At 47.1% G+C, this 23,396-nt stretch overlaps 1 protein-coding gene across 3 annotated transcripts; it reads left to right on the plus strand.

The window, feature by feature from the left end:
• The first annotated feature begins 2,289 nt into the window (after window positions 1-2,289).
• Znf23 (zinc finger protein 23) lies at window positions 2,290-12,861 on the plus strand. Of its 3 annotated transcripts, none has more exons than XM_021170374.2 (5): window positions 2,290-2,555; window positions 5,451-5,515; window positions 6,431-6,557; window positions 7,123-7,230; window positions 11,090-12,861. In XM_021170374.2, exons 2-5 carry the CDS (start codon window positions 5,492-5,494, stop codon window positions 12,847-12,849), a joined length of 2,019 nt encoding a protein of 672 aa, XP_021026033.2. In that variant the 5' UTR covers window positions 2,290-2,555; window positions 5,451-5,491; the 3' UTR covers window positions 12,850-12,861. The 3 variants fall into 3 exon arrangements, with proteins under 3 accessions (XP_021026033.2, XP_029336751.1, XP_029336750.1); XM_029480891.1 differs by having other exon boundaries at window positions 6,381-6,557; window positions 11,090-12,853; XM_029480890.1 differs by having other exon boundaries at window positions 6,434-6,557; window positions 11,090-12,853.
• Window positions 12,862-23,396: the final 10,535 nt, after the last annotated feature.

The raw sequence follows: 23,396 nt of genomic DNA on the forward strand, positions 1-23,396 counted from the left end.
TCCCGCCTTGTTCTGGGTGGTTGGGGAAGGCTTGCTTTCTGTGAGGAGTGGGATTTCAGCTGACATTTCCTGTAACAGCCGAAAGGAAGGGTAGGGCTGGTAAGGGGAAAGCATTCTGTGCATGTGTGTAAGTGCAGGAAGAGCAAAGAAAATAGGTGTGGTGAGAGCCAGGAGGGGTGGGCGGGGCCAGCCAGCACCCTCAGGTACAGCAGGATGGGGGCAAGCCAAGCTGGAAGGAAGAAAGAACTGTGTTACCAGAGTCAGGAAGGGGGTTCATTTTCAATGCTTGAGAATTTCATACACACACGTAGTGGTTTTGACAACCCCCATCCCCTCCCCTCTATCCAATCCCCTCCCCCTCCTACCCCTTTCCCTCCAACTTCATGTGTTCTTTTGAGAACTCACTGAGTCCTCTTAGTGCTGCTAGTCCCGGAGCATGGGTAGCCTCTGAGGGACCACATCCCATTCCCTGAAGAAAATAGACTCCCTTTCCCCAAGCAGCCATCAATTCTCAATAGCTCCTCAGTGAGGAGTAGGATTTTGGGAGCATGTCCAGGAAGGAGAATTTTTAAAGAGGGTCCAACCCAGTAGCTTTTAGTACTAATGTCCCCCAGGGTTCATTCTTGGACTTTGTGTGGGGTAAGTTTTTTGTTTTTGTTTTTGTTTTTGTTTTTGTTTTTTTACCTTTGATGGTGATGGTGAGGGGTAGCATTGTGGGTGAAAGTCAGAAGTGCCACAAGCCTACGATGTAAGACAGTCTTGGCTACAGAGCTTGAAGACTTGCTAGTGTGTGACTGGTCATTTATGTAAGTGAAAACCTTGACCAGAATCTAGGACTCAGACAACCCGTGTAGTAATTCCAGGAATCTGACTCCAGCATCATGAAGAGAAAAACCATTCCGTGTTTCACTCAGAACTCTGTCAAAAGGGCATTCACCATTTTAGATCACGCTCTTGTGATTTTTGGAAACACCAGCAAAAGACAGGATCTCTGTGGCTCTGACATCCGAATTCCATGTGGGACAATGGCAAATATGTATGCCATTAGACCAAAGTAGTGTTGTTACTATAAATCATTTTCATGTATCCTCTACTATGTATTACTTGTGGGTCTCTAGGCAGAGACCAATTTTCAGTTCCTGAACAGAAGTCATGTCTACAGAGACTGATTTATTGAACTATAGTGCTGCTGAGATATTAGAATGCTACAGGTGCTGAGGCTAGCTAATTATCTTATTTTGGGTCTGTGTTACCACTCTGAATAACCATTTCTTGCTTATTTTTCTGTAAGAACTAACATTCTGTAATATAGATTAAACACCTGTTGGGATCTTGCAACAGGTCATTGACTTCCACCAACACAGAAGCCAAGAAGGTTATCATATAGCATCCATCTGAAGTATAGAAAGGCGACCCCTATCTTGCTGTACCCACCTCTCCGATGCACCCAACCAATATGTCTTTTTTTTTTTTTTTTTTTTTTTTTTTTGAGACAGGGTTTCTCTGTGTAGCCCGGGCTGTCCTGGAACTCACTCTGTAGACCAGGCTGGCCTCTAACTCAAAAATCTGCCTGCCTCTGCCTCCCGAGTGCTGGGAGTAAGGGCGTGCGCCACCACCGCCCAGCCCAACCAATATATCTTAAACTTTGATTTAGGACTTTTTTGATCTGTAAAACTATAAAACTGTTTCCGCGTTGGAACGTGGAATTTGGGGCAACCTAAATCTGGGCTCCTGGGCTATGATCACTTAAATTTGGTTTGAGAATAAACTATCTCCTATCCCCTTTAAGGTTAAGAGTTGTTTTCTTGTGTCAACAGCAGGTAGTTATGAATTTCATGGTAGGAATCGGGTTGTTGTTGTTGTTATTTGTCCTGGTTTTTGAACCCAGAGTGCCCGAGAAGCAGTGTATCACTAGGCGCCATCTCCAGCCTCAGCTTCCAGAACAGCTGCAATCAAGGCCCAGCAGCAGGCCTGCATGACATTACATAACATTTATTTTTAAAGTGGACCCTGGGTCCTCCAGCCTGTGACGCACTGGCACAGTCCACCTGCTGGCACCTGCAGCTTTACCAAGACATAAACTCGGGCGGCCTTTCTCGGGTGGGTCTATCCAGTACTCCAGGAGTAAGGGTCCTAAGACATCAGATCCCATGGCCCACCACAAAGAGCTTGAGTCCTAGGCAACAGAGGAGAACCGCAGAGGCCAGGCGGGGCACCCCGAGAGGGAGGGGGCAGCACTCCTAGAGGGGCGGGGTCGGGCCGGTGACGCACTTCCGGCCGCGCGCGGACCGTGCTGCGCAGGTGAGTGCGGACCCATTGCGGTTCGCGGTGTGTCTTGGCGGACAGCACGCAGGGGCTCCCGCAGCCAGCCTCGCGGGCCACCACGTCTCCGTGTCCACAGCGGTGACGCTTGAGTGGCGACCATCGTCAGACCCAGAAAACTCTGCAGGTGGCGGATCGGGGAAGCTGTGTCACTTCACAGAGGGTGACTGCGTGCGGGGGCGAAGCGGCTCGAGGTGACATCGCAGGTCTCTTGACGCGCTGCGGCCCTGCAGGTGTGTACTGCTTGTCCTGGGCTCCAGGCAGGGTGAAGGGCGCGGGGCCACCGCAGGGAAAGCAGGGACACTTCTCAGCCGTTGGGGACAGAGCGAGCTTGAGGCCTGGTCTGCTGCATCGACGTCAGGCCCCACACATGCACACAAGATGACGACATGGCAAGAGTACACACTGACTAGTTTCAGAATTGCTGCTATTTCATACCCCGTAGAAGGCAGTGCGACATTTGGATGGATGCAGGTCTCTTACGGCTATAGCCGTAGCCAAAACACTATTTTTCCAAGGTGGGGAGCAGGGAGAGACAGAGATAGACACAGAGAAAGAGTTTTAAGAGAAAGAAAAGTAAAGGATGCTTACCAATGCGCAGCCAGTTAAGAACGAATCTGGTCCTTACTGCTGCATCCATCAGGGTATGCGTTCTTCACCTGACTCTCAGTCAGACTCTTCCCACCCTCAGATGTAACAACTATTTTGAATTTTGTGTTTACCACAGCCTATTTTTTTTTAAGTGTATCCATATGCAACAGTTTAAGCTTTGTTGTTGTTGTTGTTCTTGAGTACTTGGTTAATTTCTAAGTAGTGTATGTCAGCTGGGTAAGGTCCAGCTATAAAAACAATACAGAAGCTTGTATTTTCAGTGGATGGTTAGGTAGTTTTCAGGCTGGTTATGCATCACAAATAGTGCTGACGATGGATACTTTGTGCATGTCTCCTACACATGAGAATATCCACAGGAATACATTTTTCAAGTTTTTTTATTCACAGGCAATTTTCATACAAATTTAGAATGCATTTGATTCATTTCACATCCCCCCCCCCTTCCTGGGCACCCCCTTTGTAGACATTTTTAAAATTTGATGTGGATATTGAATTTTCCAAACACATTTGGCATCGGGCGTTCCTGGTCAAGGGTTAATTCTGAGCCAGAGGAAAATTTACAGCCTGATAGTTTTTAAATTGCCAAATAAGTCACAATGAAAATGGCTGGGGAAACTCCTGCAATTTGAAGAGGTAGAAACATTTAAAAATCCCTTTGTAGTCTAGGTTTTTCAAGATGTAGAACGTAGGACAAAGGGTTTGGTTTTGTTTTGTTTGTGGGAATTTAGCTACGAATAGAATATAGTCGCCTGGACAGAGTGAAGGACAAAGATAACAAAATAGAAAAAAATATATAGACAAATTAAATATAACAGTTCAGTTGGGCAAAGAATGATTGACACCACAACAACTTGTAAGACTGGGGATGCCATGGGTCTGGGTATTTATAGACAGGAGAAGGCCTGTACTGAAGAGCTAGCTCAGATGGCTTGTGCCTGGAGCTTGCCTTATTTGAACTTAGTTTGATCAGCCTGGCCACTATGATTGGCTGAGACTCAGTTCTGAAGTTAGGTTTTGAATGTGTTTATATACTGAGTTAGGTTGCAATTCTCTACAGGTCAGGACTCTGGTGTATGAGTAAGAAGGCTTTCTTAGGCCAATTTAGTTTGCTTTAATAAAGTACATACAGCTTTGGCCCTCAACAGGTTCTGTCTGGCAGGGTCTCTGAGGAGCCTTGGAATCTCAAAAGGTGTCCTTCTAGGGTTAATGGGAAAAGCACTTACCTATCAAATCCTGCCCCCTTATGGTCAAGGGCGGCCTCATAGATGTTTATTTGCCTGCAGTCTGCTATACCAGGCATCTTAGAATGTGGGAGAAGCCGGACAGCAGGAATGAGGTAGATGTGGTATAAGTCCTTGTGAAGGTGGCTTACAGCTTTGTAAAGCTGGTCTCTGCCTAGGAGAACTGTAGAAAGCCTCCACTTGGCATATCTGATCCAAAGTGGACAGGCTAGATCGAGAACGAAAGGCAGCCTGATACCTCTCTTATTTTAGCCAAGCTTTCTCAAGGTTAGCTTAGGCCATGGATGAGACCTGCACAAAAGCCTTAGGGTTCATTTGTTTCTTTGTGTGCATCCCCCCCCCCCATCCCCCTCCTTCCCCCATGGTTTGTTGAGACAGGATTCCTGTGTGGTTCAAAGTAGCCTTGAACTTTGAATTCTGGAGCTTTCTGCCCTGGCCTCCTGCGTGCCGGGGTTACAAGTAGGCACTGTTATGCCCTGGATTCATCAGGGTCCTTCTGTTGTTTGGGGGCAGGGTCTTTTGCAGCCCAGGCTGGCCTCCAGCTCTGATCCTCGCCCCCCAGCTCCATCACTCCTGGCAAGCTTTAGGATTCTTGACACCAAGAAGGACCGAACTGGCAGGTAGAGGGCCAGCTGCCTCCTATCTATGTGGTATTCCTGCAGCCTGACTCCCAGACCTGAGGAGGTGGCTGAGGCTGCCACCCAGCGGGCCTGTCCTGCGGTGTCATTGCAAATGATGCTCAGTTGCAGACAGAGAAACGAGTTAGGGTTGATAATGTTCTCCCTAGAACTGAATCCTCTCGTCCTGGTCTGTTATTCTTTAGGCTCTGCCTAAGTTTTATAAATACTTTTTTTTTTAAAAGATTTATTTATTTATATTACATATTTATATGTAAGTACACTGTAGCTGTCTTCAGAGACTCCAGAAGAGGGCATCAGATCTCATTATGGATGGTTGTGAGCCACCATGTGGTTGCTGGGATTTGAACTCAGGACCTTCAGAAGAACAGTCAGCACTCTTAACTGCTGAGCCATCTCGCCAGCCCTTATAAATACTTTTATATGATGCTTATAAGAACTGCCAAGTCACAGGCTTTGGCAGCCAACTTGAGAGCATCAGTGTCCTACCTGGGAAGAATCCCTGGAACCAGTGAGGGGGGTCGCTCCATCTTCCTTGGCAGCTCCTGCTTCTGTCTGGAAACCAACTCAGATCTTAACTATGCTCCTGATTGGGATGGCTCACCTTACACCCCTCCCCCACCCTGTTTCTCCTCAGCTCCAGTCCTTCCTTGAGAGGGAGACCAGGTGACAGCAGCCATGATCCCATCGGTTTGGCCCCAGGTGAGCCGGGGGGGACCCACATCCTTTCTTCTGGGCAGTTCAGATTGAGAGCTGGGAGCTGGCGAGACTTGGAAGGAAAAGCGCTTCTACCTGCCGGCCGGATCTCATGAGAAAGTGGGCAGACAGGTGGCAGAGACTTGGAGAGTGACCAGCGAAGGTGGCAGGACAGTGAACTCAGCAGACAGAGTCATACAAGGGTCTGCATGGCACTGCACTTGAGCACCCTGGCAGAGGGCGTCTGGAAAAAGTGTTGCCATGGAAACCACCCATATGGTACTTTGAGGAGTTGCAGAGGTTTAGGGTAATTGATAGCTGGGGTGGAAAGAAGAGCTGCAGGCCAGTAAGAAGGAAGCTGTGCCTCTGACTAGGAGAGATGAGGACCATGGTATAAAGTGGGAGGGAGCAAGCAAGAGAGAGGCAGCAGGCCTGTGAGTCCTTGGTTGGGGGTCGATGTGGGGAGTCAGGTGGCAGATGGGTTGAAGCCAGGCTACCCTTGGAAGGATGAGGGACATGTGTTTTACCATATGAGGATGGGAGCCGTGGAACTGGGGCCTAAGGCAAACCAAAGAGGAGCTGAGACCTGTCAGGGATGCAGTGGGAGCTGCAGATGCTCCCAGCAGTGTGCCAGTGAGGGCAGCCAGCCTGTCTAAGGGCACAATTGTGTCATCGCATTTGCTCACAGGGTTCTTTTTCTTTCAGCCCAGTGTGAAAATGGCATGCGGTTTCTCTGCTCTAAGAGGAGGAGGATATCCCATAGTTTACTTCCCCGGTGTCTTTTTTTCTCCACTTGCCCTTATTACTAACTTTGTGCTCCTCGCAAGCCCCCTCTCCAAGCCCTTACTTTGCCCTCTGCCCCTTTACTTAGGGCCTGAGCCATGGAATTGGCCCTAGGGCAGCAAGAACCTGTTGTTTCAGAAGTCGGTGACCTTTGAGGATGTGGCCGTGTACTTCACCCAGGCGGAATGGGGTGGTCTGTCTCCTGAGCAGAGAGCGCTGTACAGGGACGTCATGCTGGAGAACTATAGGAACTTGGCCTCTGTAGGTAAGGTGTCTCTCTCTCTCCCTGGGACTTAGACTGCAATTTTGGATTTCTTAGCTCCTTTCTTCCTAACAAGTGGTGGGTGGGGGGTTGGTAATTCTTTATGAGTGGGCTGTTTCTAATCTCTTATGTATAGATTGCTGGAAGAGCAAATCTCAAGCTGTCTGGGGCCAACACAGAACTTTGCTAAGACCCAGGCATGCTTCTGGAGAAGCCTAGAGAAGCTGTATATTGGACATAGTTTGCAAAATAGAAACTTAATGTTCTACAGAGGCCCCCTCAGATTGCCGCTCACCTTACTCTCTTGAGTCTTTTTAAGAATTTCAATAAACTCTGAGTATTTCAGGCTAAGATCAAGAAGTGGTATCCCTTTGGGCATACTCTCCCAGCTTTCTCTGCACATGGTCCCAGGCTCCCATTCTGACCCTTCTCATCCCTATCCACCCCCTTTCTGAGGATCTTACCTCCTTCCCCCGTGGCCGGGCCAGCCTCAGGAGAAGTTGGGAGAAGTTAGGAATGTACGTGAGGGAGAGTTTTCATTCTCTTCTGTTTCCTTTCACCAAATCAGGATTTCCACTTCTCAAACCTGCTGTGATCTCACAGCTAGAGGAACGAAAGGATCTGGAAAACCTGTTTCAGCTGGCCACTGGAACGGACTCCCAGGGCCTCTGGACTGGTAAGGGAGGCCCGCACTGCCAGGTTTCTGCAGGATGGCATTGCATTTTCCCAGATGCCATATTCTGTCTCTGACCCTACCATTTTCAAACAAGACTGTAGAATTTGTGGTTTTGGGGGTGGAAGTCCTTAACATTTTTGAGCATTGCCACTAAAAGTGGAGGATAGAGCCTTAACCTTTTTACATAGAGGCAGAAATAGCTAAAGCTTCAGGCTTTGCTGTGGTATGATACCATCTGTGTTTGTGAGGAAACTGTTTCTTTCTAGCTATGTGACGGAGCAGGTCAGTTATTTGAGGTATCTAGTGTCCAGTGAACTCACCTCTGAAACTGTGGCAATAAAGTAGAGCAGTGGTGCCTGCCACTCCGTGGGTTCAAGGCCAGCTGTGATGACTTACATTAAGGCTCTAGCTTAGTTAGATTGTAATTATCTATACACTGAGAGTGTAAATAAACGTGCCCCTATTCCCTGCATCTTGAATGCTATGCACATTCAGTGATGCGTACATGATTACTCGGGATTCCTAGAGGTACACAGACTCTCAGTAGGTCTTGGGCCCAGGCAAGTGTCTGCATTTACATTCCTACTGTGTGGCCCTTAATCAGAGGTGTTCAGGTCTCATTCTGTGTGCCACAGTTAATCTCATTTGTTAGCAAAAAATGAGACAGGCTCTGGGTGGGCAGAGGGAGAAGGTGGGCACATAAGAACTGTGGTAGTGAAACTATGCAGCACAGAACAAAAGGCCCTTTTCTTAACCGGTGATTTCTATGAAGTCTTACTTGCTGGACCTTAGATCCTTTATGAAAGAGAAGCTGGACAATAAGATTTGGGTGGGCAGCTCAGTACTTCAGAAAGTTAAATGGAGGGCATGTTAGTAAAGATGAAATGGACATGGATATTAACATCTGCCATACCATAGGGTTTGGAAGGTCACTAATAAAAGTTGGTAAAGAGTAAGTTGTTGATCTCCATGACACATACAAATGTTAATCAATCTGAAAAATGTCTATCCTTAGAAACCAAAGACAAGCAAGTCCTAGGGATGCAGCATAGGAGAAGAACGTTTCCTTAGAATGCATGAGGCTCTGCAGTTGATCTTCACTGTGCAAAAGCTGTGGTGGTGTGAGATAACTTAGCTATCAGAGACCCCAGTGCTGTCAGATGTTAGTGAGGTAGCAAGACAGAGACAGGACTTGTGGAGCAGGGGGTGAATTGGTAGTCTCTCTGGAAGAAAAGTTGGTACTTGGTAACCTGGATGCTGTCTTCTAGAGCTGAAGACTGGTAAGTAATGAGCCACTCTCTTCTCAGAGGTGCCTTGATGCACCTGAGCATCAGGCAGTGGGAACAACCTCAGTTCTCTGTATAAAGAGGATGACGGAGCTGAGGTGCCTCTGCAGGCTGGAGGGGTGTTTAGCGATTAAGCTATTATATTTTTGCAGACTTTAAAAAATATTAGAAAATGTTTATCATTAAAGGAAGGAATAAAATCTAGTTTTGAAAAAGTAAAGAAAAGTTATTTAAAAGATTAGTGTAAGTTCATTTTATGCACCTGGTAACTCATTTTTTTTTTTTTTTTTGATAAATGGATTTTAAAGTCTCTGTTACTATGGATGCCTTAATCTTTTTGAACTATTGGAACAGAGTATAGATTGGTTCTTAAACAACATAATTTGCATCTTTCATATGCCTAAGTGTGGGCTGCTATAACAGAGTACCCTGGATGGTTTTTAAGAACGTAAATTTGTTCTTCCAGTTTTGGAGGTCGGAAGTCCGGATATCCAGGTGAGGTGGATGTGATCTTGACAAGGCCGGTTTGCAGATCAGTAGGCAGCTATTTGTCTTCTTGCTAATAAGCCCTCACATGGTAGAAGGGAAAATAACCTTACCAGATCTTTTAAAACACCTCAAGTCCATCATGAGCATTCTGCCAAAGGTTCTCCTGCTAATCGTGACGGGTAGGGATGGACAGCAAGGAGCACTGGATCTGTAGCAACATTATGGTTGACTTTGAAAAGGCTCATTTGTTTTAAAGTCCTCTGTAGAGGAGCCCAGGTTACTCGTGTTACTGAGAATTTTAATGAAGAAGTAAGGCAAGAGCATTATCCCTTTTTTCTTTTTATTTATTCTCCTCTTACACAGTACATCCTGACTGCAGCCTCCCCTTCCTCCTCTCCTCCCAGGCTCCTCCCCCAGATCCATTGCTCCCTTGTTTCTCTTCAGAAAAGAGCAGGCCTCCCAGTGATGGCAAGCAAACCTGACATAGCAAGATGCAGCAAGAGTAAACTAGATGAAGCAACCCAGTAGGAGGGAAAGGGTCCTAAGAGCAAGCAACAGAGTCAGGGCCACCCCCGCTCCCACTGTTAGGAGTCCCACAAAAACCCCAAGCTAAGCAACCACAGCATGTATGCAGAGGACCTAGCACAGACCCAGGCAGGCTCTGCGGATGCCACTTTAGCCTCTGAGCTCCTAGGAGCTCTGCATAGTTGATTTTGTGGGCTGTGTTCTGCTGTCCTCAACCCCCCTGGCTCCTATAATCCTCCTCCCCTTCTGCTGGGTTTCCCAGACTCTGCCTAATGTTTGGCTATGGGTCTGCATCTGCCAGAGGAAGCCTCTCTGATGCTGATGGGGCTGGGCACCACCTATGAGTATCACAGCAGAGTACTAGAACCCTAGGTCTCTGAGCCATCCACAATCTCTGAGTCACTATTGCCCCAGTAGATCTTACAGGCAGGACAGGTGTGGGTCGAAGGTTTTGTGGCTGGGTTGGTTTCCAGTCCCACTGCTGGAAGCCTTGCCTGGTTACAGACAATGGAAGGGCATATTTTATGTGGTTGGGGGGGAAATGAGAGATGAAAATATAAAGGAAGCTTTTTGGCGGGGAGGGATTTGAGGAGTGGAGAGGTCAGGACTATAAAATGATGATTTTAAAAGGATGTTCAGAGATGGTTAGTTTTAGGATTGATGGAAAGACATTTTGTACAACGGTATTTTAGGAGAGATGGGAAGAGGTGTGGCCAGGTGGGCCTTACAAAGCTTTGCTGGAAACAAAGCCCAGTTCTTCTGCTTTCTCTGCTGATGTCTGTCAGACCCAGTTTTGCAGTGCGTCCTTAGGTCCTCTACCTTTCCTGTGTTAGTCATTTCCTGCTTTTGTAAGGAGCTTGATCCATAGGGACAACCAAGAAGGAACTGGAGAGTGGAGGAAGGTGCGAGATGGTGGAACACACTGATCTGATGGACAAGACCGGGAGTTTGCTTCACTGCTGCCACCTTTGTTTAGCCTTTGTTACCATGGTCACCTTTGCAGTGCCCTTGTCCTGCGAGAGAGTGAATGGGGTCGCTTGAGTGAGGTGGTCTCACAGAGCTGTACTTATTCAGAAGTTTTCTGACTCAGAGATACATGTTCTTGTCCACTCTCCTCATTCTTCACAATTGGAATATGCTGTGTTCTCTCTCTCTCTCTCTCTCTCTCTCTCTCTCTCTCTCTCTCTCTCTCTCTCTCTCTTACCTTAAAGTATATCTTGGGCATCTTCTCATGGACCACATAAAGTATATCTTGGGCATCTTCTCATGGACCACATACCTGGATCTATTTCCTTCCTTTACCAATGGCAATTATACCTTATGGATGAGCCTTAGGTTATTTGACCTCGTTTAGTGATTTTTAAAGACACTTTAGAGCAGGGCATGTTGATACACATGTGTAATTCTAGCCTTTACAAAGTAGGTACAGGGGAGTCAGTTCAAAGCCAGCCTAGGCAACACATTGAGACCCTATATATAATAAATAGCTTTCTAATTGCCATATTCTCTTCCACCGTGGTTATGTGACCTCTCTTGTTATTTTCAACTTCTTTTGGTAGAATGTACTGCTATCCAGTCCGGCAATAATCTGACAAAAGAAGTGTATGAAGAAGAAAAGAGTACATTATTTGAACTTCAGAAGGACTTTTCTCAGGAAACAAACTTTTCAAAAACGTATATTTTGGGCCAACAACAGGAAATCCAGTCAGCAGGAAGTGAGAGGGGGAGTGCCAGTGCCACCGATGGAAGAGCTAAGGCAAGCTCTGTGGAAGGGTGTTTGTTTAGTCAGACTCCACACTTGTCCCAGGATCACACCAGCTCCACTGGAGAGCTATATTCTGATACCAAACTTACTAAGAGTGAAAGAATCACGACCAAGGAAAGACCTCTGAACCACAGAGAATTAGCAGAGGCTTCTCAAGGCAGCCCTCAGGTTAATCAGCGTCCGGAAATCTGCGATGTGGAGAAGCCCTACCAGTGTGCAGAATGCGGCAAAGCCTTCAGTGTTAAAGCCAAGTTCGTCTGGCATCAGAGACTTCATAATGGAGAGAAACCTTTCAAATGTGTGGAATGTGGGAAGTGCTTCAGCTACAGCTCACACTATATCACACATCAGACAATCCATAGTGGAGAGAAACCTTATCAGTGTAAGGTATGCGGCAAGGCCTTCAGTGTTAATGGAAGTCTCGTTAGACACCAGAGGATCCACACAGGAGAGAAGCCCTATCAGTGCAAGGACTGTGGGGCTGGCTTCGGCTGCAGTTCTGCGTACATTACTCATCAGAGAACCCACACTGGAGAGAAGCCTTACGAGTGTAGTGACTGTGGGAAAGCGTTCAATGTTAATGCAAAATTGATTCAGCATCAAAGAATTCACACTGGAGAGAAGCCTTATGAGTGTGATGTGTGCGGGAAGGGCTTCCGGTGCAGCACCCAGCTGAGGCAGCATCAGAGTATACACACCGGGGAAAAGCCGCATCGCTGCAGTGAGTGCGGGAAAGGCTTCACTAAAAATGCAAAGCTCATTCAACATCAGCGAGTGCACACGGGGGAGAAGCCCTATGCCTGCAGTGACTGCGGAAAGACTTTCAGTGCCAAAGGGAAGCTGATCCAGCACCAGAGGATCCACACGGGCGAGCGGCCGTATGAGTGCAGTGAGTGTGGGAAGTCTTTCAGGTGTAACTCGCAGCTTCGGCAGCATCTGAGAATCCATACTGGGGAGAAGCCGTATAAGTGCAGTGAGTGTGGCAAGGCCTTCAACGTCAATGCGAAGCTGATGCAGCACCGGAGAACTCACACCGGGGAGAAGCCCTTCGAATGCAAGGAGTGTGGGAAATGCTTTACTTCTAAACGAAACCTGCTGGATCACCAGCGAGCCCACACTGGAGAAAAGCCGTATCAGTGTAATGAGTGCGGGAAGGCTTTCAGTATCAATGCCAAGTTAACCAGACATCAGCAAATACATACCAGGGAGAAGCCTTTCAAGTGTATGGAATGCGAGAAAGCGTTCAGCTGTAGCTCTGACTATATTGTGCACCAGAGGATCCATACTGGAGAGAAACCCTTTCAGTGCAGTGAGTGTGGCAAAGCCTTCCACGTCAATGCTCACTTAATTAGACACCAGAGAAGCCATACTGGGGAGAAACCTTTCCGGTGCATGGAGTGTGGCAAGGGCTTCAGCCTTAGTTCTGACTGCATTATACATCAGACTGTCCATACTTGGAAGAAACCCTATGTATGTAATGTATGTGGGAAAACTTTCAGGTTTAGCTTCCAACTAAGTCAGCACCAAGATGTTCACAATGAAGACAAATCCTAATGAAGAAAAAAACAAAACTAAAAACCAAAAAACACCCAAAAAACAACAACAAAAAAACTCACGCACATACACAAAACAATACCAACAAACAAGCCAAAAACAACCAAACCAACCAAACCTATGTTTAATAAGAAATGGACTGTGGCTCATCAATTATTACTTGGAGGGAAACCATTAGAGGGAAATGAATGTGGCAGTCTTCATTTGGAAACAATTTTTCTCTTATTTTTAATCAGGATGAGCAGCTGGAAAAATATATCAAAAATATCTTTTTTTAAAGTGTATTTTTGTTTTTCAAGACAGGGTTTCTCTGTGTAGCTTTGGCTATCCTGGAGCTGGCTGTGTAGACCAGGCTGGCCTCCAACTCAGATTCACCTGCCTCTGCCTCCTGAGTGCTGATGTTAAAGGTGTGCACCACCACCACCCAACTAATAACTTGATTTATAGCAGTAACCAGTCAGGAAATATAATGAAAGAAAACATCCTATTCCCAGCAGCACCATGAAAAGTAGATTTTCTAGGAATTTTGTGGGGCTGAAGAAAATGAGGGATTCTCAACTGAGGGAGACCAAAGGAAACAAATACAAGGAGGAGGAGAGAAATGTATTTCTGCTTCGTTTTGACAACAAGAATGCATTGCACTTCCTTTAAAAGGGGGAAAGCAAACATTAAAATAAAAATTGTTGGAAGAAGCCTTTAAAAACGTCAGATCCAAAGTGGAGATGAACAAGAAGGAAAATGTTGGCAAATGACCACTCAAAAATAAACCTGTGTGGTTTGTTGTAAATACTTCCAAATAAGTTTGAGTTGTAAAGCACAGACCTACACACACACACACACACACACACGAATGGAAAGACCTTTGTAAAATCTGTGATATAAAGTAATATCTAGTGCTCAGATTTTAACAAAAGATAGCTTAAAAATCAATAGTGACATTAACAGACAGTATTCTAGAGTCACAAGAGTTCTAAAGAACCCCAAGGAGTGCAAATTAGTGAAGACTTGCATGCATGTCACATTGAGTATATGATATGCATCCCCCCAATCCTCTGCAGCCCTCAGTGAATGTAGATGCTGTATTTGCTATAGATGCCTGCCATACAAGCATACACTATATTAACAGATAGCATGTTAGAGTTCCTACTTTGTATTGACTGAACTCTTCAAACAGCTATGCCCTGAAGAAAGGTATCTGCTTTGATTTTGATGCTTTGTGATATTGGGCTCCATGACAATGTTGGAATTCTTGAGATACCTTTTGAAATCTCTTACCCCCTTTAAGAAAAATGTAAGCCATTAGTAAGATCACTTGAGCCGCCCAGAAGCTGAGAAACAGCAGTTGTTTCTCTGTTGTCAACTGGTAATAGGTAAGAAAAGTTTTCTTAAAACACCTCTAGTACCAAATATTCAGGTTTCCACACCAGTTCAATTGTTTGCAGACACCAACTGGATGTCCTCCAATCTATATCAATTTAGTCCCTACCCATAATATCCTGCTACTGAAATGGGCTCAGTCTGAGAAGACTGCCTGTCTCTCCCCCGCCCCCCATTCAGACATTAATGATGAGTCCTACATTACTGATTTGGCTACAGATTGAACCCTCTGGGTTCAGTAATTTGCTACGGTAACTCACCAAACATAAATTGTTTAAAGTTACCATTTACTCTATATTATGAATGTCACAGGAGCAGCCAGATGAAGAGATGGAACAAGATCCAAAGGGTTCCCACGCGAAGGTGCGTTTGTCTTTAGAGAGTTGGAGTGCCTTATCCTATTGAGCCTTGTTTAGTGCTTTTACGGAGGTTACACTGTGTGCCCATGATTGATGAAGTCCTTGGCTGTTAGATAAGTTTCCCCTGCCAGAAGTCGACAGGGGTTGCTGAAAGTTCCAACTCTGTATTTGCACATAGTTGGCTCCTTTGACAATCAGCCCTAATCCTGGAGTTAGTGAGGAGTCTAGCAACAAGTCACTTTAGCATAAACAGATGGCTGTAAGAGACCTTAGGAGTAACGAAAGGCTTTATAATATTTTTCTGCTGGAAACGAGAGACCAAACATACTGAAGTCACAGGCAGAAACCCATTTGCTTGGTTCACATCCCCTCATGTCTGTCTGGGCAATTTGGGGATTTGTTTGTCTTTGGTTCAGTAGTTAAGTAGGATAAAATGAAAATGCAGCACTCTGGAAGCCGTCAATATAGGAACACACACGAACATTAGACAGTGCAGAATATTAGTGCTTTGCCATAAAGCAGTTCTTTCCAAAATGTCTTCACTTAAAAGTATGTAATGGCTAGCGACATGGCTCAGCAGGTAAAGGCCAAGCCCAACCTGAGTTTCAACCTCTGGAGCCCACATGGTGGGAAGGACAGACACACAGTTGTCCTCTGGTCTCTGTGCATGCATTAAATCAATGTCATTTTTAAAAAATAAATACCTATACTGAAATTAAGCATTTTGATCATCTTGAAGTGTGCAACTTGTCTATTTAAATAAATCTAATAAAACTGCAGAATGCTGAGACTTGCTTCCTATGATGAGAGGCTATATATACTATATATATATTTAAATTAGAGCCAATTTTATTTTGAGACTACAATTAGCCTGGGGGAAGTACCTGGGTTTAAATATTAGAGGGTTTGGGGGGAAACTCAAGTTCTAGTGGGATACTTGCTCCTTTTTTTTTTGTTTGTTTTGTCTTTGGTTTTGGTTTTTTGAGACAGGGTTTCTCTGAATAGCTGTGGCTGTCCTGGAACTCACTTTGTAGACCAGGCTGGCCTCGAACTCAGAAATTCGCCTGCCTCTGCCTCCCGAGTGCTGGGATTAAAGGCGTGCGCCACCACGCCCAGCTTGGGACACTTGCTCCTTAATCTAGACATGAGGTTTTAGAAAAATAAAGCTGACATTCAAGATAGACTGAGGTAAATGTCTGGTTTTGTTTGTTTTTTTGTTTGTTTAATGCAAATGCTGATCTTACTTCCCTGAGCTGAGGTAGAATATAACCTAGCAGGTTTTGGACAGTGGGGAGCAGTTCTCTAGAGGGAAGAGAGCAGTGGGAAAAGCAATACCCGGATTCCTATGATCTTCTTGGATTCTTAATGAAATAGCTTAGCTCTACTATTTCTTGTTCACACAGCACTTTAATCCCAGCACTTGGGAGGCAGAGGCAGGTGGATTTCTGAATTCGAGGCCAGCCTGGTCTACAAAGTGACAGCCAGGGCTATACAGAGAAACCCTGTCTTGAAATAAATAAATAAATAAATAAATAAATAAATAAATAAATAAATAAGAATGTGCTTTATACAATTACCCTGGGGAAGGCCTGACAGTCTGGAAAGGCTGTTGAGATGCAACATCTACTGCGCAGGTTGCAAATGTCTCAGACCAAGTCTATGTTGGCCTTGGTGTATAAAGAGAAGCCACATTGGTAAATGTGGCTAGAACACTGTCAAGTTTGTATAGGATGAAGTGAGGGCAGTCAGGATTCCTAACAGGTTCCCTTGTTTGGGTGTGGATCTTTCCAAAGAAATTCCTGTAACATTCTTAGTTACTGTTCTGTTGCTGCGAAGCAGCACCGTAACCAAGGCAACTCATATTGTTATTTACAGTGTTAGTGGATTAGTTATGTGGGGAGTGTGGCAGCATGCAGGCAGGCATGGCGCTGGACAAGAAACCGGGAGCTGGATGTCCTGACTACAGGCATCAGGCAGAGACACTGGAACCTCAAAGCCCACCCGCAGTGACACACTTCCTCTAACAAGCTCACACCTAATCCTTCTCAAACAGTTCACCTAACTGGAGACTGTTTAAACATATAAATATGAGGGGCATTTTCATTCAAATGACTGTACCCAATGTTAAGAAATTGTGTGGCATGTGTCATTGGTAGCTTATTTAAACGGCATAGAGAAGTCAGGAATAAGAAAGCTCTCATACTAGAGAAAAACTGAGCCTGGTACTGCAATCTGGACAATGGGCTGAACACAGCAGTCACTGCAGAGTGGAGCAGGTGTGTGAATCCACATGTAGCCCCTGCCTGGGGTCGGGGGTGTACCAAATACTACTTTGAAAAGTCCCAGAGACTCCCAGACTATCATGAGGATATCTGTTGCTGCCAGCTGCTGGAGAAACCTGAGGGTCCTGGGAAATGTCCCTCGAGCCTTGCTGGACCAGCTTCCCACCTGTGTGGGAGAATGCTCCTCTGTAGTTCTGAGCAGATGCAGTGGGTGAGCTTTATTCTGGGTCCAAGGTTCCTTCTTAGCCTCAGTCTCAAGCTACCAAGGGCAGCAGTCCTCCTCCCTTGCTTTCTCTGCCCCAGGTATGTTACCTCACCTGGTCAGCTGAAAGGGAGAGGGGGTTCTGACTGTAGGGAAGCTGTAACACAAGCCCCTGGAGGAAGCTTCCAGAACATTCAAATACACACAGAGCAGGACTTCCTGGAGCCTACAGAATGGTCACACATGAACAAGATGAGCAATGAGGAGGCTATGTCCCTTTGTACTGTCTGTCCCACCCGCAGTCACCTATCTGCACAGCGTACAGACTATTCCCATATACCAACCACACCATGCACCCCCACAACACCCATGCAGGGAGTCCCTGCCCAGTACAGGCTTGTATACCTGCCCATGGGCTGTGGGGACTAAGGGGACACCTCCAAAAGGGACAGCCTCCCTCCTCCCCTCCAGGGCTCTGCCCCAACACCTGTTCTGTCATCTTTCTTCCGGGTTTCGTTCACTCAGGATCAGGATGAACAAGGGGGTTAGTAGGAGCAGAGCTAAGGCTTGTGTAAGTGATATGATCCCTAGAGGCATGCAGAACTATAGCTATGAGGGAGGCAGACCTAAGGGGAGAGCTCACTCCCCCCACATCTGCGGTCCCAGCCAGATTCTCCTAGAGAACCCAAATCTGACTCTTCAGGGCCACTCCTTGTGGCTCATCATCTCACACCAAGGCAAAGTTTAGATCAGGTGCTGTAGGCCACACACCTGCCTGACAGAACAGAGGGCCCAGGTCTGGCCTGCCAAGGTCACAAAGAGAGTAAATGTACCCAGGGGACATCCCATGAGGAATTGGGATCCTTAGAGGAGGCCTTTAGAGCAGCATTGATGAAGTGCTAGTTAGCCTCCAGAGTTCGCAGCTAGGTTCTGTGGGGGAGGAGGGAAGCGCTGTTCTCATCTACCCTCTGAGTGTCTCAGTGCTCTGTGACACTTGGGATCTTGAGAGGGTTATCAACCTCAGTGCATTGAAATGGACACTGTGACTCAGGAGCTTGGAGTCAACTCTCAAACAGACCCAAATTTTAGGGTACCAATGCTACCTGGGAGGTACTGACAAGGGCACTGGCTCACCCGGGAGAGCAGATTGCATCTGCCCCTGTCCCTAACTGGCCATCCCCAAGAAGCAAACAAAACTCAAAGCTCAAATAACTGGACTGTAGCTGTCTTCTGGATTTTCGTGAGATCCAGGGGTTTGATGCTCAGGCCACCCTCTGCCTCATCTTGCCCTGACTTTCCTCTCTGTAGACATCTCCTCTCCATCTCTGTTATTCCTCCCTTGCAGACCTTCCCACTGTCTGCTTGCTCACAACCTTCCTTGCCTGTTCTCTCTCTTCTCAGTTCCTAGTCTGAACTGTTTACAGAGCTGACTCTGAGAGGACCAGGGGGTGGTGACAGGGCCAGGCATTTCATCCTCCTGAGGCTACACAGGGTCCTAAGTGGAAGCCATGCTACTCTGTCTGGTGGCTGGTAGAATGACCTGTATGCTGAGGGGTGGAGGAGGGTAGGGGCATGTGACAAGAAGTCTCCTGTAGATCACATGGAAACTTCTTAGGGCCCACACATCCTGGACCCTGACCAGATGTTTATACAGATGCGTATCTTTGTTAAACATGAGATCTCCTTTCTGCAAGGTGTCTTCAGATTCTTTCCATTTTGAGATCTTGTCTTGGGGTTAATATTGCTGTGACAAAACACTATGACCAAAAGCAACTTAGGGAGGGTTTATCCCACTTACACTTCCAGGTAACAGTCCATCACAGAGAGAAGTCAGGGAAGGAACTCAGAGCAGGAACCCAGAGGCAGGAGCTGATGCCATGGTGCTGCTTATGGGCTGGCTCCTCAAGGTTTGCTTGGCTTGCTTTCTTATAGCACTGCACCCACGACCACAAGCCCAGGGGTTCCAGCACCTGTAACGGACTTAGCTCTCACCCATCAATCACTAAGGAAATGCCCCACAAGCTCGCCGACAACCCAATCTTATGGAGGCACTTTCTCAATTGAGGTTCCCTCCTCTCAGATGACTCTAGCTTGTATTAAGTTGGCATAAAAACTAGACAGGACAGACATCTGGACAGGACAGAGTCTAAGTTCCCTTGAGCTATTATGGTTCAGAGCCCAGCTCAGGAGAGGATACCCAATCTGTTTCTTAGCCATCTTGCTTTCAGACAGAGATTAAGCTTTGGGCCCCTACCCCTACCCCCACTCCCACCCCCACCCCTACCCCAGACATTTCTTTATGACACACCCAACCGTTTCTCTACAATGTTGAATATCCTAGCTCTAAGCCTTGTCCATAGTCCCTAGTCAAGACCCTCTCTTCCACCCCTGCCCTGTTTGATTATCTTCCACCTATCTTGACCCTGGGCTCAAGCCAGATGGGAGCTGCCCACTCCCTACCCAGAGACACAGCTATTGGTTAATCCACTTTAAACTATACAGCTGGTTTGCTTTTGCTGATAGAGTATCCAAATCTCTCCCCTCTGAAGGAGTCACAGCTCATCGTTGTTACACTGTCCCTAGTTGAGCTGTCCATTCTTTGGGAGGTTACAGATAGTTCATGACTAGCCTCGGACAGGATCACTCGGATTCTCCATTGTGGACAGGACAGATAGGGGCTGTGTGTGTGGCGGGGGGAGAGACATCTGTCCCCAGCACTAAGAGCCTTCCCTGGACTCCTGGCACCATGACCTATATCTGTAGATTTTGCTTTGTTCTCTTGCTTGTTAGAGCCTCTTCTGCAGTATGCCCAAGTAGGTGAGAGCTAAAGGGTGTAGTCTGAAGGGGTCCCGAGGCATTGGGAGCCCAGGACAACTCAGACAATTCACCAGTCTCTATCTGTGCCCACTAAGGACTCTATGGGGCTGTAGCAAAAAGAAAATACTGCAAGGGAGCCAATCCAAGGAAAAGTAACAATGATCCCTCCCAGCACACAGGAAGCAATACTCTTACATCCCATCGCGTGATTTGAGCCCTGTCTGACGATAGCAAAGATAGGGACTGCATCAGTTTCTTATTTGAAGAAAATTTCTCAGATGCTATATGTTAGCATCTGTTTAGTTCTGGAGAAGGTAGGTAGATAAATATTCAGACAGAAACAAAATACCAGTAAACATCCATGCCCAGCTGTAAGGAAAGGTCAAAGGCAGGTTGCTGTTCTAGAGAGAAGGTTGGTGGTTGCCACCAGGAACTGCCATCCTGTAGGCATTGTCTAAACCAGGCAGATTACTTTGCACCACCCCCATGGTAGCCTCAAGTGTGTAGGATTGTGAAAAGATTGAGTCCCAAGTGGTTCTAGACAGTTGTCGAATTTATCCCCCTGGGGAAAGCCAGAGGACAGTTAGGGGGAAACATTTAAAACCTCAGCAAAAGCATCATTCTGCCTCTATCCTACCTTTTGGGTATCTAATCTCTTTGTACACAGCTGAGGTTGGAGAAGTGTCTCAGGCTTCAGGCTCTCGTTTTAGTGTGTACAAAACGGGGTGGTGGTAGGATCTACTTCCCAAGTGTGGTAGTGATTATCTGCTACACGGTTGTGCATGCACACAAATGTGTACACACACATGTGTGTGTGCTCGTGTAAAGTCAAGCATCCAAGTCTCTCTCCTAATGACATAAAGGTAGGCACACAAACTGTGCCATTGACAACGTCCTCCTCAGATCCATCTCCTACAGACTCCCAGAGGCAATCATAACACATGAGTAATACACATCATAGCCCCCAAAGCTTGCCTTTTCGGCCCTTACAAATTTAGCCATCAGTATTGGCCAGCTGTACTGCACTGAGCACTTCAAAGAAGCCATCCTTATCAGCTGGTGGCATGTATAGGACCTCAGTGGAGTGTCCCAGGGATGCCGTTGTGTAAATTGACCCTCTCCTGGGGCTCCTGGGAGCTAAGCATAGAGAGAGGCAAGCCTTGCCTCCTCCATCATACCTTGGAGAGAGAAAGGAGACGAACCCATTCCTTCTCTTGGCCACGTGTGGTGCTGGCCTGAGTAGTTGCATACCATACTCTATGAGATCCAGAAAAGTCTCTAGCCATGGGTCCAGGTTCTCCATTTATTTATGGAGAAACCGAGGTCCAGGGATATATGGGACACCCTCTTGTCACTCAGCTCACTTGTCTCTAATCCCAGGCAGGGGAGAGGTCAGATCCTGCAAGAAGCTCCTTAAGCAGGAAGTCCCTAAAACTGATCAGACTCACTAGGCCTCTCCCTGCCGGAGTAAGCAATAAAAGCTGAGAGTCCCCTTTAGTCAGAAAGGAAACTGAGATGCGAAGAAGGTTCCGAGACCAGACCAGCTGTCTGGAAGAGGCTAAGAACCACCGAGGTACCTGGAAGGGGACACTTTCTAACCTGTTGAGCTGTCTGCAGGCTGTGCAGTGTGTTCCAGTTTCCAGCTTTATGAGCTGCGACCAATACTGGGGCAGGCTTTGGTGATGCAGCTGTCTTTGAGTCATTTCTGCTCCTGTAAGTAACCCTTCACCCATATTCCTGTAAGCAACCCCAATAAAACTCACTGGCTCACCAAATTGAACTTTGGTGGGATTCATACTCTGGTCTACCTTGGGCCCCCTATCTGGTGTACGTTGAATCTCCCCAGGAAATTGTGGGGCAATTGTGGCTGGGGGGTGGTGGGGAACAGGTCAGGAACAAGAGTAAGGTCTAGGCTTGTCCAAACCCCGAAAATCTCATCTTGAGACTGGCGGGAATAAAGATCACCTTCTCCTTGTTCTGGGCCTGCATGCCCTGGGGCACGTAACCCTGTGACTCCCCACCTTCACAACCTTTAAGGTAGTCATGTAGCCTGATGGTCAAATTACACGTTTAATTTCCTCTCTTCCTACAAGGGCTTTTCCAGCAAGCACCTGGAATTCCTCTTCATGCAAAGAAATCATCCCCAGCATCCAGCATGAGCCAATAATGTACACTCACCCACAAAACCCCTACCCACTCCCCAAGGCTTATATAGCCCTTGTTACCCCTGAATAAAGAAAGCTGTAACACTGAAAACTAGAGAAGGCTTCTTTCTCTTCCCATCTCCCCCAACCTCCTGTGAACCCACCTACCTGAACAAGCTTTGCTTGGTCCTTTCTCTCTGGCCTGGTGCTAGACCATGCCTGAACACCCTAAAGGCAGGAGTGGAGCTATGTCCACAGGAAACAGTCTGTCTCACAACAGATGGCCAGGGAGTACTCCACCTGTCTTTAGCTCATGGCCAGCTGCTGCTGTCTGGGATGAAGTCAAAGAGCGTGGACCCCGAGATCTGCTTTCTGCTCCCTCAACGCAGATGTATCGAGGCTCGAATCCAAGAGCACTTAAGTCAGAAGGTCTGACGTTCCAGATCTGCCACCAGTGGGAACCTGTGTAAACTCTGCCTCAGAGTCTTGGCCAGTATGAGGAAGTGGCTGACCCAGGGCCTCCAGAAGGCTGTGCTTTGACGGCCAGTGGTTATTTCACCCCTCTCTGCAGGATTGTTACTGTCCAGGACTCACCTCTCTGCTCAGACCCCAAAGACAGGCAGGTGAAGAAAGCTATTTGACACCTGCCAAACCTCTACTGAGCCTCCTCACCAGACAGAGTATCCCAGCCACAGCTGCATAGGTTCAGGAGATGCCTTACAGTGACAAAGGAGGAGCCTTGGCCCCAAAGACTTTTTTTCCCCTACACTGTAACATTTCTCACCTGCAGCTCTAAGCCCAGATGGGCACCTGTTACAATCTTTTCTCCTTCTGTCGGGATCAGTACATTTGTCCCAGGAGTGGAGGGGACCCTCCTGTCCAAAACCCGTCGCCCCCCAGAAAACGCCTGGGTATACCTGAGTCTGAGAGGGGGCATCTGGAAAGACCTTCTCAGGCCTTTCTGCCTCTGAAATCTCCCCACCCTCCAGACCACTTTCCCACTTTGGTCTGTTGTTGTCCTGCCTGACCAGAAAGCGAGGAGCATTCCGTTCTGTTCCAGAATGCCTGCCAGCCCCTCCCGCTTAGTCAAGAATTGGACGACCAGAGAGGAGCTGATCTTGGCCTTTTTTGGGGAGGGTGGGATGGGGGAACTAAGCACGCAGCCATTGGGTTGGGCAAGGTCCCAGTTTCCTTTAGTTCCACACACTACAGCTCAGGTGGAGCACCTTACAGGCCTCCCGGGAGGATGGGGGTGGGGGTGGGGGGCGGCTCCGTGCTGAGGCCTGGACCAGTTGGGAAGGCGCGGGAGTCATCGGCCTACTCTTTCGTCTGCCTCCTTCCTGCTCCAGTTTCATCTACCATAGCA

Source organism: Mus caroli, chromosome 8 (genome assembly GCF_900094665.2).
Source record: "Mus caroli chromosome 8, CAROLI_EIJ_v1.1, whole genome shotgun sequence".
Taxonomy (NCBI): domain Eukaryota; kingdom Metazoa; phylum Chordata; class Mammalia; order Rodentia; family Muridae; genus Mus; species Mus caroli.